Here is a 15,204-nt window from a genome sequence, read left to right as displayed (position 1 = left end):
AATTATATTTGGGCAACCAAAAGCTTCCCTTATTGAAACCCTTTTAGAATTTTCATACTTCCCATCTCATAACAAAGTACGATATTCTAGTTACAAATAATATCCTTTTAATTATAATAATACTTTTATTTCTAATAGTTATCTTTTTTCTTAACCATATTCAAACATCTGTTTAATAGTATAATATCCCATCTAATATGTCAAAACCTCTATTTTTTTCAGTCTTACTCTAGCTTTCTTCCTTTGCCAAATAACTTTCCAGGTTAGTTCATTTGAATCGTCAAGTAATTCTTCCTCTGTTTTTGTACATATTGTTTGGAATGAGGAAGAGAGATTTATCCTCAAATGTGTTCTGAGATCTTGACAAATAAGATATCATTTCCATTTCCTGTGTTATCACTGCATCTTCTATTTTTTCATTTGTCTGTATCTGTCTATTAATTCCTTCCTTTAGGTCTTCCATCTTTGGATCCATTTCTTCTCATTTTGCTTCCATTTTCTGGGTTACTAGTTCCTTCTTTGTAGTTATTGTCTGGATTTGTAAGTTTAGATAAGAAAATTGTTCTTTTATCTCATTTGTATTATTTTAGTCTCATCATGAAATAAAACAATTGTCTCTTGGATTGATTTTAGCATAGAAAGTATTTCTTTGTGAGATTCATTAGCATTTTCTTGTTGGTATATCAAGCTGGGGACTTTGGAGACAAGTGTTAAATATGGTTTTCTACCATTTAAGGCTAAGTATGGAGCACCCATTTTGTTTTTACATGTAATCTTTATAGTCTAATAGGGTCACCAATATAGATAAGCAGCCCAAAAGTTTTTTTTCCCTTTTCCCAGCTGCAATCTGCAAAAGTGAAAGTTTCCAGGAACAACAAAGAGTCTTATCTAAGTCTGGGCTTCAAGCCAAGTTTCCTTTAAGCATAATAAATTGTAGTGCCATGATTTCACCACTAGATGTCATTGATACCGTCTTCCAGCTTTCCAAATCCAAGCTTATTTTACAGACTTTCAAATATCTTTTTTTTTTAAAAAAAGTCTCAAAGATACTTTTAATCCCCAAATTTCAAAACTATATATCTGTATTAATTCCAAATTGATCTTATAGTTTTCTTTATTTTCCCCCATAGCAATTAATTCACTGCTTTTCTTTTCCTGAGGGAGAGGGGCAAAAACTTCCCTTCCCTCTCTCAACGGGGAGGATTCTTTGCTTTGGGCATTTTTTCCCCCAGGAAAGTAGTATCAAAGTCATAAAAAGAGGATAAAGTCTCACCCAGTTCCATCCACATTGCTCAAAAATTGCTAGTTAGTGCTTATCTTCAGTTGCCAGCAGCTTGTGACTGGCCACACAAATGTAGCCATTCTTTCTCCCGCCAGTTTGGAGGCTTCCTCAGATCCAGCGGAAGGGCTGCCACCCCCTCCACAGTCGACGAGGGTCCCCTCCTTCTTCGTCGCCACTCCAGGGCAACTTTTGGCCCTTTTTAAGGTCCCCAGCGGGGCGAAATCGAACATGGAAGACGGGACTCCAACCCTCTGTCCGTCACACCGCGATGCCTAACCGGAAGTTCCTTCTTTTTTTTTTCTAAAGACAACCAAATTATTATGGTCACTGAACAGGCCTAGAATGTGGAGGGTCAAAAACCTGCAGTGGGTACTAAAGGCTAGCCGGAAAGAAGGCCTATCCATAGGGAGAGGAGTCCAAAAATCAAAATGGCAGCCACGATGGTGCAATCGAGGATCTGCCCCCATTTTCCATGGATCATATATGTAGCACAGATGTGAAAGGGACAGATCTTTGATTGAATTGTGGTGTCAGCCATCTTTTTGACCATATTCTTGTTGAGTGAGATTGGTTGGGTTTCCCAAGTACTGATAGTCCTTGAGTTACGACCATAATGGATCTGGCCCATCATGGTCATAACTTGTGATGGTTGGTCACACAATTTTACACTAGTTTTTGTGGCAATCATTAACCAATTCCACCGTCATTAAAGCAAATGCCACCAACATTAAGCAAAGCAATGGTTCAATTTGGACACAATTTTGCCCCACCCAAAATAGAAGTAAATGCTGCCTTTTACATCGTAAAACACGCCATGTGGGATGCTGATGTGGCCTAATTGCTGAGCTCACAAAGTGTGATCACATGTCTGGTGTGGTGTGGTGTAAAGGATAATCATCAGAACTTGAATCCGGATTATGAAGTATTTCCCCCCCCAGGTTGGTCTGTCAAAACATTAGGACTTGCTAAGTGACTGATTGTAAGTTGAGGACTACCTGCATTTATGTCCCTTTTGGATTCTTCTTTGCTAATATGCTGATGTACAAAACTCCTGCTTACGGTATTTTGAAAACTCTTATCTCTCAGGTTTTGCACAAATAATCCAGAAAAGTCACAGCAGCTTATCTTTGGAGATTCTCAGTCATCTAGGTGACGGTTGTCCCCAAAATATTTTTTCAAAAGGCAAACTGGACTTTTTTTCCCTTGAAGGTGTTTCGCTTGTCATCCAAGAAGCTTCTTCAGTTCTGACTGAGTGGTGGAGAATGGAAGGATTTATATTTATGGAGTCACCTGGCCATTAGTATTCTCCCTGAGAGCCATTAAAGTGGCCTCAACGATCCTCAGGAAGAGTACTAAAGACCAGATGACTGCAAAGAATATAAATCCTTCCATTCTCCACCATTCAGTGAGAGGTGAAGAAGCTTCTTGGATGACAAGCGAAATGTCTTCAAGGAAAAACAAAGTCCAGTTGCCTTTTGAAAAAGCACCTTTCAAAGACAAGGACAGCCAGATTATTAGGATGAAAAATCCCTGATAATGATACCGTCCAATGTTGCCTTCTAAGGGGAAAACATATTCTCAGACTTTATTCTAAAGAACAGTTACATCCATTTGAAACTTTCCACTTAATGTTCTTATGTCTTCCTGCTTTATAATTTTATTTAACAAGGGATCTGGAATTCTGCCTCAATATTGTGTTCTACTAAAGTAAAAGGTAAAAATGCCTGGACGTTCTCAGAAACCCTGGAAAGGAGAATACAGTGCTGATATATTGCAAATACAACAGAAAAATGAAAAGACAAAAGCAATAAAAATAAGAAAAGAAAATTAAAGAAAAATTAGAAAAATAAGAAAATAATCACTCACTGACACACAGATTTTCTCTTATGCCTCTTCCTCCAAAGTTGTTCAAAACAACTAGAATTTAATTCATCCTGGAGTAAAGGAAGCAGCGTAGAATGTTCTCATCCCATCAAAGTCTTGATCATTTCTGCCAAGATTTTTCTCCAGGATTTTGTTCTCAAATCAGTTCCTTTCCCCTCTGTTTAATCCCTATTTCTTTATTATATTGAGACGGCCAGCCAACTCAGGTGATTTTTCTTCTGTCCCACCAGATGTACAATATGCTTCCCTGGATTGTGAAGTGTGTTCCAGGACCTCACAAGAGGGCATTATCTTTGCGTGACTTTGCTTGGTCATTCATAAGAGAGGAGATCAAGAAACATCAAGAAGCAGACCATGGAGAAAAAGGCCAAGACTTCATTCATTTTTACCTGGCTCAAATAGAGAAAGTAAGTGGGTGCTCTTTTTGTGTGCGACTGTTAGATACCTTATCGTATAAAGGCTTCCCAACCTTGGCAGCTTCAAGACGGGTGGACTTCAACTCCCAGAATTCCCCAGCCAGCAAGCTGTATAGTAGCCTTGAGTACTGTCTTCTCTCGGGATTGTGACAATGCAGCATCGGAGAGGATGCCAGGGCTCTGAGACCCACAGGAGCAAATGCCTGCCTTTCTTGGCCCTGCCTTCCCTCAAGGGAGAAGATTACAGCTGTTGAAATTGGCAATGTCAGAAAGTCTGTTTATATATAGCACTGCAGAGCAAACAAAGAATACAGTCACCATGTGCTTTACTGCTCAATTGTTTTAAACTCTAACAGGAAATAGGAAACTCTCCCCAGAATAAACAGAACCGTAGACATTATAACCATAGATGCAAACTAAACACTGCCATCTACTGGCTGAACGATTCTGTAGTTGTTGCAATACAAAATGCATTCTAACGTGGATTCCATCAGGCAAGGACTGGAAGGAAGTGATGGCCTTCAAGGTTTCTCAGGTATTCTTTTGTTCTGCAGACGAAGAACCACCCCGAACCTCGCTATGATGAAAAGAACATGGTTCAGAGCATCTTTGATCTCTTTTTGGGGGGAACAGAGACATCGGGAACCACTCTCTACTGGGGATTGTTGTATATGGTGCTTTATCCTGACATTCAAGGTGAGAGAAGAATCACAAGTTGGATGAGATAGAAGGGACCTTTATAGCCCAACTATACTCAATGCCTGAAGCTGCTTGTAGCATCTTCAGTTGTAATTGACAATTATTATTGGAAGAATTCTTTAGTTATCGGTAGTCCTCAACTTACAATCATAATGCAGGCTGTTCATTACGGTCTACGATATTTACTAAGTGGGCCACCTCGCTTAATGTAATGTAGTTGTTTTTATTTATTTAGTTAGTTTTATTCAAATACAAATAATGCAAACATAATACATATAAGTCTAAATAAAAAACAATATAAAAATACAAACATTACAGTGCACCCCCTCTGAGATCATTTTTATTACCTATATTTTTTCTCATATAATAACTAACAATATACAATATATTTCAACTGTGCCCTTATCCCCTCCAAAACAGCCTATATTCCTCAGTAGGTTTATTCCCTTTGCCTTCCATCAACACTGTTTTTATAAAACCCTCCCATATTTCATTATAATTATTTACTTTAATCGTCCCTTTTTTACATTTAATTTCTGTTGTTAATTTATCATTTATTGCCATATTCCATATTTCATTATACCACTCATTTATTTGAATAACCCAATTCCGTCTCCAATATTTAGCCATCACTAATCTAGCTGCCATTATCAAATTTACAATCAATTCCTTTTTTGCTTCATTTATATCTTATTTTTCCACCAATAACAGTAACGCAAACCTCGGTGACATATTTAAATTTACCTTCAAAAGTTCTCTAATTTCCCTAAACACCATGTCCCATATCTTTTGTGTGCTATCACAATCCCACCACATATATTTATATGTTCCAATCTCTTTTGTATTTGTATATTTAACATCTATTTGATTTAATTTAGGTGGTGTTAGGTATCACCTCCATATCACTTTATATCCATTTTCCTTAACTCTAACTGACATATTCTTATATACTCTTCTATTCCAAATGTTTTTCCAATCTTTATCGTTTATTTCTCCTAAATCTGTTTCCAAAATTAATTTAAAACCTTTTGCCTGATCTTCTAGTTCAGTTAATATTCTATATATTTTCCCAATTCTCCCTTTACCTATATATTCTTCATTTACCTCATTTTCTTTTACAACCATTTCAAATTTTGTTAACTGCCTATCTTTCACCTCGAATTTTTCTTCCATTTTTATCCATTTCTCTAATTGTATTAAATTCAACCAATTTAATTCCTGGCATTAACCGATACCTCCATTTATTCCATAGTTCTATCAATTTTTTTAAAAAAGGGATTTTGCGGTCGTTAAATGACCATGTGGGTTATTAAGTGGAGCATGGGGTGCCTCAGGAGTGGCGGACTCGGTCCTGTGGTCAGTCATAAGGGCAGGTGGTTTGCCAAGCCCCTGAATTTTCTTCACAAGATCCCAGGAGCACTGCAGTGAGTAACTTCAGGAAAAGGTTATAAGCCTCTTCATTTAGCGCCGTTGTAATTTTAAATCGTTGCTGTCATAAGTAATGGTTATAAGTCAAGGGCTACCTGTAATCAAGATGTCAAGATGTTTTTTTTCCTCTCAAAGTATGAGATGGTCCAAGTCGGGCTTGACTTTGTCTGTTCAGCCCACTGGCATAATAAGAACATATAAATCACAGAGGGCGAATGGAGTGTTGGGGGAAGACTACCAGTTTACTTTTGAGTAAACCCAGCAGATGTTCAGGGTGTGCCAAGCATACCCAAGATAGCCTCCTTTTACATGCTAGACTAACGGCAGTGTATATTTTGATCAACACTTGCTCATCTCTCCTGGATAGCCAAAGCCCATTGCCTACTTGTAGCTTTTGATGTAATATTGTCGAAGCTTCATTCAGTCTAAATTACCTTATGCAATATTACAGTTGTGCATGCTTCAGAAACTGCTTAGAACTTAAGAGAGGGTAAGCAAAGTCAATCTCAGCTGTTTCTTACAACAAATGAAGCTATTTCTTAAAAGTATGGGGCTAGGACTACCAGGATCTTCCAAGACCCTCTCAGGGGTCTGTGAAAGCCAAATCAGTTGCCAATTTAAGTTGAAAAATACTAGAAATCTAAAATCCCAAGGACGCCCCTTCTGCTTGGCCCAGCTGGATGGGTAGAAACATTTGAAAAAAAGGTGATTCCCTCAGGGGTGTCCAACCTTGGCAACTTTAAGACTTGTGGACTTCAACTCCCAGAATTCCACAGCCAGCATGTCTGGTGGGGGAATTCTGGGAGTTCAAGTCCACTAAAGTTCAAATTGCCACAGTTGGACACCCCTAGGAACTTTAGGCTTGTAGGCCTCAACTCCCAGAATTCCTCAGTCCACAAGGCTGGCGGAGGAATTCTGGGAGTTGAAGTCCACAAAACGTAAAGATACCCAGGTTGGACATCCCTGGTCTAGATAATTCGCTCCTCCTGGGCTGAGCTTCTGCCATTAATAGACCACGGACAGCTGAGGCCACACCTGGATGCTTATTCACTCCTAACTCTAGTCAACGTGCAAAATCTTTGTTTCTCCCCAGCCAAAGTTCAAAAGGAAATCGATAGCGTTTTACCACCAGGCCAGTCGATCTGTTATGAGGATCGCAAGAATCTTCCGTACACAAATGCGGTGGTGCACGAAATCCAGCGCTTTAGCAACATCGTCTCGATCGGAATGCCCAGATACTGCATAAGAGATACGATGATCCAGAAGTTTCTCTTTAGAAAGGTAAATGAATTCCTGTGTTCTGGAGCCTTCTTTTCTTCTCCTCACCATATTGCTAGAGGAAGCACATGCAATACAGGGAGTCATCGGTTAACGGCGGGAATTGGACTGAGAACTCTGTTGTTAAGTGCAACGTCATGTGACTGCATCAACTTACGACAGCGGTTCGGGCAGTTCCTGTTAGGTTCTTTAGGCAAATTCTATTTTATTCTTATCCTTTTATTCTTTTTTAATGCTGAAGCGCAAACATTTTAAAGACACAAAGTCCTTTCCCTCAGGATAATTTTTTTTTCAACTGCACAGCCTTAACCTATTTGTATTTTTTTTAGAAGAGTGATCTTTAAAGCCATGAATTGAAATTTGTCACTTTGGCCTCCGTTGGCAGCAGATATAACCATTTTTGTTTCTTCCCTCAGGGAGAAAGGCAAAACTTAAGTGCTCCTCTTCTTTTCCACAGGGCACCGTCTTTATCCCGAACATGGCTTCTGCCTTGTATGATGCCAACGAGTGGGAGACACCCCTCGCCTTCAACCCGAACCATTTCCTCGACAAGGAAGGCAATTTCACCTGTCGAGAAGCTTTCATCCCATTTTCTCTAGGTGCTCGTTCAGCTTGTTAAAATTCCATCGAATCTTTAATGATATGCCTTGACCGTTCCTGTTTTCACCCCTCAAACTATCATAAGTATGAAAGCCCATCATAAGTCACTTTTTTCAATGCTGTTGTAACTTTGAATGGTCACTGAACAAATATTTGTAAGTTCAGGACTTCCTGTATTCCCCTTATCAGGAAGGGATACGGAGAACAGTGTCAATCCAGGTCAATCACATTGTAAACTCTAATCAGGGGTGGGGGACGATGGCTCTTTTATGACTTGTGGACTTCAACTCCCAGAATTCCTCAGCCAGCCATGATGGACTTCAACTTCCAGAATTCCTAAGATGGTCATGCTGGTTCAGGAATTCTGGGAGTTGAAGTCCACAGGTTGTAAAGGGGCCATAGTTGCCCAATCCTTTTATTACCTGTGGACCTCAAAGCCCAGAATTCCTAAGACGGTCATGCTGGCTCAGGAATTCTGGGAGTTGAAGTTCACAGTCATAAAGGGACTCATGGTTCCCCACCTCTGCCCTAATCACTCCCTGCCAGTACTGATTTGTTGTTTTCCTCTCCTCTCCTAGGTTATCGAGCATGTTTGGGAGAAAATTTGGCAAAAACAGAGTTGTTCCTTTTCTTTACCAACCTTGTGCAAACGTTCAATTTCCACTTGGCTGACGGATCAAAAGATATAAAGCTTGACCCGATCTGGGGAGGCACTCTGCATCCTCATTCCTTTGAGATCTGTGCAATTCCTCGCTAGGCCACTATGCCAGGTCTGACTAGCAGCTGTGGATACTGGGACTGGGAATCCAAGTAGCTGGCTTTGTCTCCTCCAACTTTTGTCTGAAAAAAAAAGCACGTTTCCAGCCCTCCTTGTTGCGAAAGGAAAATGTATACAACCTAGTCTCGATCTGCAACATGGGCTTTTGAATACTGACAGGCCAGCAACATCAGCCCTGGGCTGTTCTCTATGTTCTTGTCATTTATCTAGTTCTACTTGATTCCTTTTACTTGAGCCCCTAATCTGACCGCTTTTAGAATCGAATTTTAATTATTTGCAAAAAGCAAGAGAAGGAAGAAAAAACAACAACGCTTGAGGGTTCACCACTCTTTGAATAATCCTTTTTTAAAATATAGCATGTTTTCATAACATGTTGACATTAGTTCAGCTTCCTTGACTGTGGAAAAGAAAGAGGAAAGTTAGAGGGCAACTCGGAAATAAACCTCCATTTGGTTATCAACGACATTCGCAGATACAGAACTTTTATTATACACATTAGAAAACTAGAAGATTACACTACTTTTCAACATAATCGCCATTCAAATTGAGGCACCTGTCATAACGTCTTACAAGATTTGAAATTCCTTAGTAGTAGTCGCTCAGCGCCAAATCTGGGCTATGGGCGGGAGGGATGATCAGAAACGTCCCAACGGAACCGCTTCAAAAGTTCTTGGGTGCACCTAGCGATGTGCGGGCGAGCATTGTATCGTGACCCAACACCACACCGGAAGCGGTGCCATAGAAAATCCCGTCAAATGTGAAGATGCCAAAGGAGTACTGCTAGCGAAGTTCACGGAGCATCGTTCGACCATCAATTCAGAAGTCTACTGTCAGACCCTTCCAATGTAGTTCCCTTCCTATTATTGCTTTGCCTGTGGATTCCTTTTCGGGGTCTGGCATTCTGGTGGGAGGGGGGCTCCTTGCTTGGGGAATGTATTTGCCTGGCTCTTTGAAATGCTCTCCATTCGTGAAAAAGGAATGGGGCCTAAAAACATCTGCCTTATCTCCAGACTACCATTGCGAAACGAAAACGAGAGAGACCTTGAGATGGGCGCTAAACCACTAGGTTCCGAAAACAACCCAGTGCCTATGGATTGGCTGGATTTGAAATGGATGGTTGGACACTGGGTGGGTAGGTGCGTGGTGGAGACCTGAATGTAATCATTTGCACAGGAAATCATCAGACCTTGCTTTGCTCTACTAACTTTCAATAAAAGTTCCTTTTGAAACAATGCCTGTTTCAAGAGTTCTGCTTTCTTGGGAGATCTAGCTGAGGCAGATCCTTACATCTACTGTGAAATGTTACGAAAACTCATATGAACCATCCATAAAAAGCGTTGGGGTATGCGGACTTCCAGTGTGTTATTGGTTTGAAATAATGCTTGCCCGCACACTGCTAGACACACCCAATATAATGTGTATAATAAAAGTTCTGTATCTACGAGTGTCTGTCACTGATAACCAAACAGAGATTTATTTCCAAATTGGCCTCGTAAAAATAATATAAACAGTAAATTTGCAGTAATCTCCTAGATGAATCTTCCCCAAAATGCTAATTATTGCTCTCTTCTAGGAGATGTCTTTTCCCCCCCTGCAATTGCAATTTTGCTTTCTTTTCATGATGCTTTGGACTTACCAATCCTCATTGGAACTGCATCTACACAGAGGGAAGTAAGCAGAGGGTTCCCCAAAGTTCTGTTTCAGGCCCAGTAATTTTCAACATAAATGATTTAGATGAGAGAACAGAACGGGAATTCATCAGATCTGCAAACAACACTAAATTGGCAGGAATAGTCACCACTCCAGAAGATAAGCTCAAAATCCAGATCAATCTCAACAGACTTCAACACTGGGCCCAATCTAACCAAATGAAATTCAATGTAGATAAAAGTAAGGTTTTACACTTACGTTTGAAAAATCAAATGTATATGTATAGATTAGGTAAAACCTGGCTCAATAGCAGTAACTGTGAAAGGGATCTTGGAATCCTAGTGGACAATCACTTAAATATGAGCCAGTGGCATGCGGCGGCAGCCAAAAAAAGCTAATGCAATCCTAGGTTGCATTAACAGAGGGATAGAATTGTAAGGTCCCAGTCCCTTACTTAAATTTGAGATACCATATCAATGTAATCAGATAACCCAGGCGGAGACTTCTTGATCAAGCAGCAGTTTATTTGATTAAATTAAGCAGCTGGGTGTCCAACAATCTGGAACGCTGGCAGAGTTACGTCCAGAAGTGCCACACTTTAGAAAGTTGGTAGCATTGCTTTATAAACTTTGTTAGCCAATGAAAATCAGACAACAGAGCTATCAATCATAAGAAAGATATCCATCATTGTTGTACACTCCCTTAATCTCTCCTTTAGTATATCGAGTCCATGTACATGTTTCCCACGCTTGCATGGAATTTCTCTGGTGCAAAAGCCAATTACAAAAAGCAAGAAAGCAACAGTGAGATTAAACAATTTCCCTTTGTTCCAGAACCCTTCATTCCCCCCTTTAATTTTGTAACAGAATGCTTTCTGTTACTTGGTGACCAATGACATATATTCCTTTGTTATTGTGGTAATAATCAGGATGTTGGCTGGCTTACAGGGTTTATCACTATTTACAGAGGATGCCGTGACTGTCTTCCCTAAGATGGTAGAAGTAACTGTTCTTTGGATAACAGGAATCATAGATGGCAAAACCAAAAGACCTCTAAATGCAGCAACATGTAAAAGGAAAGCCATACCTCTTTGTTTTCACAAAACTTTCTTTTGTAGTATTATTTTAACCAATTAATTTTCTTTATCTTTCTCTACGTGTACTTCTCGCCTCGGGCTAATGGAGGTTCCCCCCAAGCATAGTATAGAGAAGCAAGACAGCATTATGTTATTCTAAATGCCCTTGATATGTAATTATTTCTAATACAGCTTGCAGTCTAATAATTCTATTAAGCATATAAACAGGAGGCCTATAACTTATACATTCCATCTTCTTGCCATGTAGTAGGTCCATCTGGGACAGTCCAGTTGAAGGTGGCATCTGTTAGATTGGTCCATAAGGTAGACAGTTGGAGAATGTTTGCCATGAGAGTTTGAGGTTAGGCCGAATTGGTGGTAATCCATCAAAAAGATACTGAGATGCTCACCTATAAGAGATGTTCACACCTAAGTCTCCTCAAGGTTTTTACCAGAAACATCTGTTATTAAAACAGAGGCTTCCCACTATGGAAGTGGTCAGAATCCACATATTGGGTCTATTGGTGTCTTTTCCCAGTGAGATTTTGACTAGTCAGGGCAGTAAAATTTATTTCAGCTGCTTCCCAAGGCCATTGTTCACCCATGCTAGTACTCACACACATATAACAGTTAGTCACATTTAGAGATGAAGCAATTCTTTTGGGCCAGATCAATAAAAAGATTCTTTGATATTGAGGGAATTTCAATTGTGGCTTCCAGTTCATCGTAAAAAGAATGAAAAACTCAAAAATGTTTCTGAGACGGTGGTAGAATAGTGTCAAATTGTACCCATATTTGTGTCTGGTTCAATCGATAGCTGGTCCAAATGATGCTGAGAAGTCTGCTGGTCTGGTTATCTTGAAGCAAATCAGGTTGCAGGAATCAACATTGCACTGAGAAGTGCCGACTCCTTTAATCACATTGAATTTTCCTTTGATTGTGTCCGGTTGGGTAGGATGTAGTTTGTGTTAAATGAGTAAGCCTGTCTCCATACTTAGTCTGTTTAGCTTGATTATAGTCACTAGGTTTACATGCATCAAAGAAAACTCTGGCACTATCCATAAGTCTTGTGTTATTCTTCTCAAGAGGTACAGTCTGTGCATCCTTCCATATGTCCAGGTTTGAAGTTGTTAGTAGGGCTTTACTGTATCGACAGAAGCATAACAAATGACCCTATCCTCTACTTTGCAAGTGGAATACGTAGTCTTGTTATAAACACAACTCCCTTTTGTTCCTTTAATTATTGGTCCCATGGTCTGAAGAAGGTGTGGGGGGAAACAGCAGCAACAAAGTAAAAAAAAATGTAGCAATACACAGTCTAGAACAGCGGTTCTCAACCTGTGGGTCGGGACCCCATTTGGGATCGAACAACCATTTCACGGGGCTTGCCAAACAACGCAGTCTGCCATTTTTTCCCCCTTTTCCTCAGCTGTGCTACTCCCTTTTATTCTATTGGCTTTTGAAAGCCAATAGAATAGACTCTCTTGAATAGAGTCTAATTCTATTGGCTTTCAAAAGCCAATAGGAATTGTCCAGGCTGTCTCTGCCCTGCTGAGCCCGCCAAAAGTCCCATTCTGCAAACGGTGCTGCAAGTTGTCTGCAGCGAAGGCGAGCTGTCTGGAAGTTTCCACCCCTCCCTGCTGAGCAACTACTAAAAATGTAAGTAAAAGAGGGCCAGGGGTGGGAGGCCGGCAGGTGCAGGGAGGGTTGCTGGTGCGTGTGGGGCCCGGTGGGTGCCTTACCTCCCTTGGGCTGGGCCAACTGGTGGCCCAGCTGGTGGTCAGCCTGCGCCATCTCTGCCACTTGCCAACTATGCCTCGGCCGGCGCAGGTGGCAGCACACGCATGCGTGGCGCTCCTGGGCAGGGAAAGTCCTTGACTTATGACTGGTTGGGTAGTCCTCGACTAACAACCAGTTGGGTAGTCCTTGACTTACGACCGGTTGGAGGTCGTGGCATTAAAAAGGTTGAGAACCACTGGTCTAGAATATTACGAACCCACGTTCTGGGGTAGTCCAGTCCATTGACATTTTTCTCCTAGTTAGATGGAAACAGTTCAACAGGTAAGGCAGGTCGAGATTTCATTTTCAGGCCGCCCAGCTGTGGAGCTTGTCACTGGAGAGGGAATGATGGGACTTTCCATGGATTCACGCTTTGATTCCTTCACTCTCACTGCAGTTGAGGTCAGGAGGACCTGGCATGGTTAGGACCACTCAGGACTGGTACTTATAGGTGACAGCTCTTTTCACCTGAACCCACTCTTCAGGAACAATAATGGTCAGAGACAGGTGGTAAGGCAGCCTGGGCCTTTACTGGAATAGAAGACAAAACCTGGGCCAGATTATGCAAACACTGAGTAACATTCTTCTCTTCTTCATTGACATTCTTGATCCTTCTTGCAACTCCCCTCCATCATTTCACACAGGACAAGGCAAGTTTTCCAGAGTTGAGGCCTGTAATGAAATGGCCTCACCACTAGATGTCACAGCCTGTACAGCCATTGTGTACCAACCACAACATCAGCCTGCCAGACACCTCTGCTCTGCAGGCTGCACAAGAGCAACTTAGAACGTAGAACAATAGCGTCGGAAGGGACCTTGGAGGTCCCTTGCACAGATAAACCCCCAAGTGCCCTGTGCATCTGAGCAACGTGAGGGTTTATTTGTGTATCTGTTTATCTGAGGCAGGGGTAGGCAACCTTGGCTCTTTTATGACTCGTGGACTTCAAATCCCAGAATTCCTGAGCCAGCATGGGGAACTATGGCCCCTTCATGACTTCTGGACTTCAACTCCCAGAATTCCTCAGCCAGCATGGGGGAACTATGGCCCCTTCATGACTCGAGGACTTCAACTCCCAGAATTCCTCAGCCAGCATGGGGGAACTATGGCCCCTTCATGACTTGTGGACTTCAACTCCCAGAAGAAGGGGGTGGGACCGGGGCAAGTGCCAAGGCATGGCCCACTGGAGGAGCCTCACTGTTCCTCTCAGGCCATGTGGGGGGGGGGGGCTGGATGGTGGTGCGAGCTGCCCAGAGCCCTGGGCAGCAGAGGTCAAATGCCCAGCCTGGCCCTCGAGCACCTGCGACACCAAGTCCAGCCCCACTTCCCCAAGGGGACACCCAGCTGCACTTAGCTCCTCCTCAAGGCTGCTGCTGCTGTGCTTGTTCTCCTTAGCCAGGTTGCTCATGATGGGTATGAGGGCAAAGTCAGAGGGAGGCCCATTCCCTCCCCATGGAAGGAGACCCGGCTTTGTATCCAAAGCTTCCTTAGCAATAGGATGGGAGACCCCCAGGATAGGCCAGGAGGAGGGGGCAAGGAGATGTTGAAAGGGCAGCAGGGCAGAACGAAGGCAGGAATTCCCTCAGACCCTCCCTCTCCTTTCCTTCTTTCCTTCCTTCCTTCCTAAGAACAGAGTGGTGGGAAAATATTTGAGACGAGGGAGGGAGAAAGACAGGCAAGAAAGGCAGCTGGGGAGGTGTCACCCTTTGTGAGGAATGCAGAAATGCACCATCGCCTGGAAGTGGCCAGCACATGGCCCTCACCTGCTTCACATATCTGGCTTGGTGGGCTCTGGGGGAGGGGATGCCATGAGCAGTGTGAGAGTCAACGTTACCTGTGCAATGCCGCCCAGCCCCCAGCCTGCCCGGTTTTGGCAGGCAGCGAGGCGCTCTCCTCACAGCGCCAAGAGGCTGAGCCAGGTGGCATGAATCCAAAAAGAAGTGTGCTGCCGCCCAGCCCTTGGCAGGCAGTGGGGCGCTCTCCTCACAGTGCCGAGAGGTTGAGCCAGGCGGTGCAAAGCTCACCAGCTTTGCACCATGCTGCCTGCTGAAACTGGGCAGGCTGGGGGCTAGGCAGCATTGCACTTCTCATCAGATTCGCGCCACCTGGCTCAGCCTCTTGGCACTGTAAGGAGAGTGCCCCGCTGCCTGCCAACCCCCCCCCCCGAGCCCATCAAGTCGGATATGTGAAATAGGCCAGGGCCATTTGCTGGCCACTTCCAGGCGATGGTGCATTTCTTCAGTCCACACAAAGGGTGACACCTCCCCAGCATGCACCCAGGGGACGGGGCCAACGCGGCAGGGGCTGGTTCCTTGCTGTTTTCAGCTAAGACTGAAT

The 15,204-nt window shown here is 42.6% G+C and overlaps 1 protein-coding gene across 1 annotated transcript in view; it reads left to right on the top strand.

The window, feature by feature from the left end:
- Positions 1-10,326, top strand: part of LOC120300881 (cytochrome P450 2C8-like) — a 24,844-nt gene extending 14,518 nt beyond the window's left edge. Inside the window, exons 5-9 of the mRNA XM_039327413.1 lie at positions 3,397-3,573; positions 4,137-4,278; positions 6,803-6,990; positions 7,445-7,586; positions 8,166-10,326. Coding sequence (XP_039183347.1) covers positions 3,397-3,573; positions 4,137-4,278; positions 6,803-6,990; positions 7,445-7,586; positions 8,166-8,344 — 828 coding nt within the window. The 3' untranslated portion in view covers positions 8,345-10,326. The remainder of the gene's footprint in view (positions 1-3,396; positions 3,574-4,136; positions 4,279-6,802; positions 6,991-7,444; positions 7,587-8,165) is intronic.
- Positions 10,327-15,204: the final 4,878 nt, after the last annotated feature.

Source organism: Crotalus tigris, unplaced genomic scaffold, assembly GCF_016545835.1.
Source record: "Crotalus tigris isolate CLP2741 ecotype Arizona unplaced genomic scaffold, ASM1654583v1 scf7180000024361.1375286210:1436186, whole genome shotgun sequence".
Classification (NCBI taxonomy): Eukaryota; Metazoa; Chordata; class Lepidosauria; order Squamata; family Viperidae; genus Crotalus; species Crotalus tigris.
Note: the sequence above shows the minus strand (reverse complement) of the source record. Positions and strands in the feature narration are given on the sequence as shown.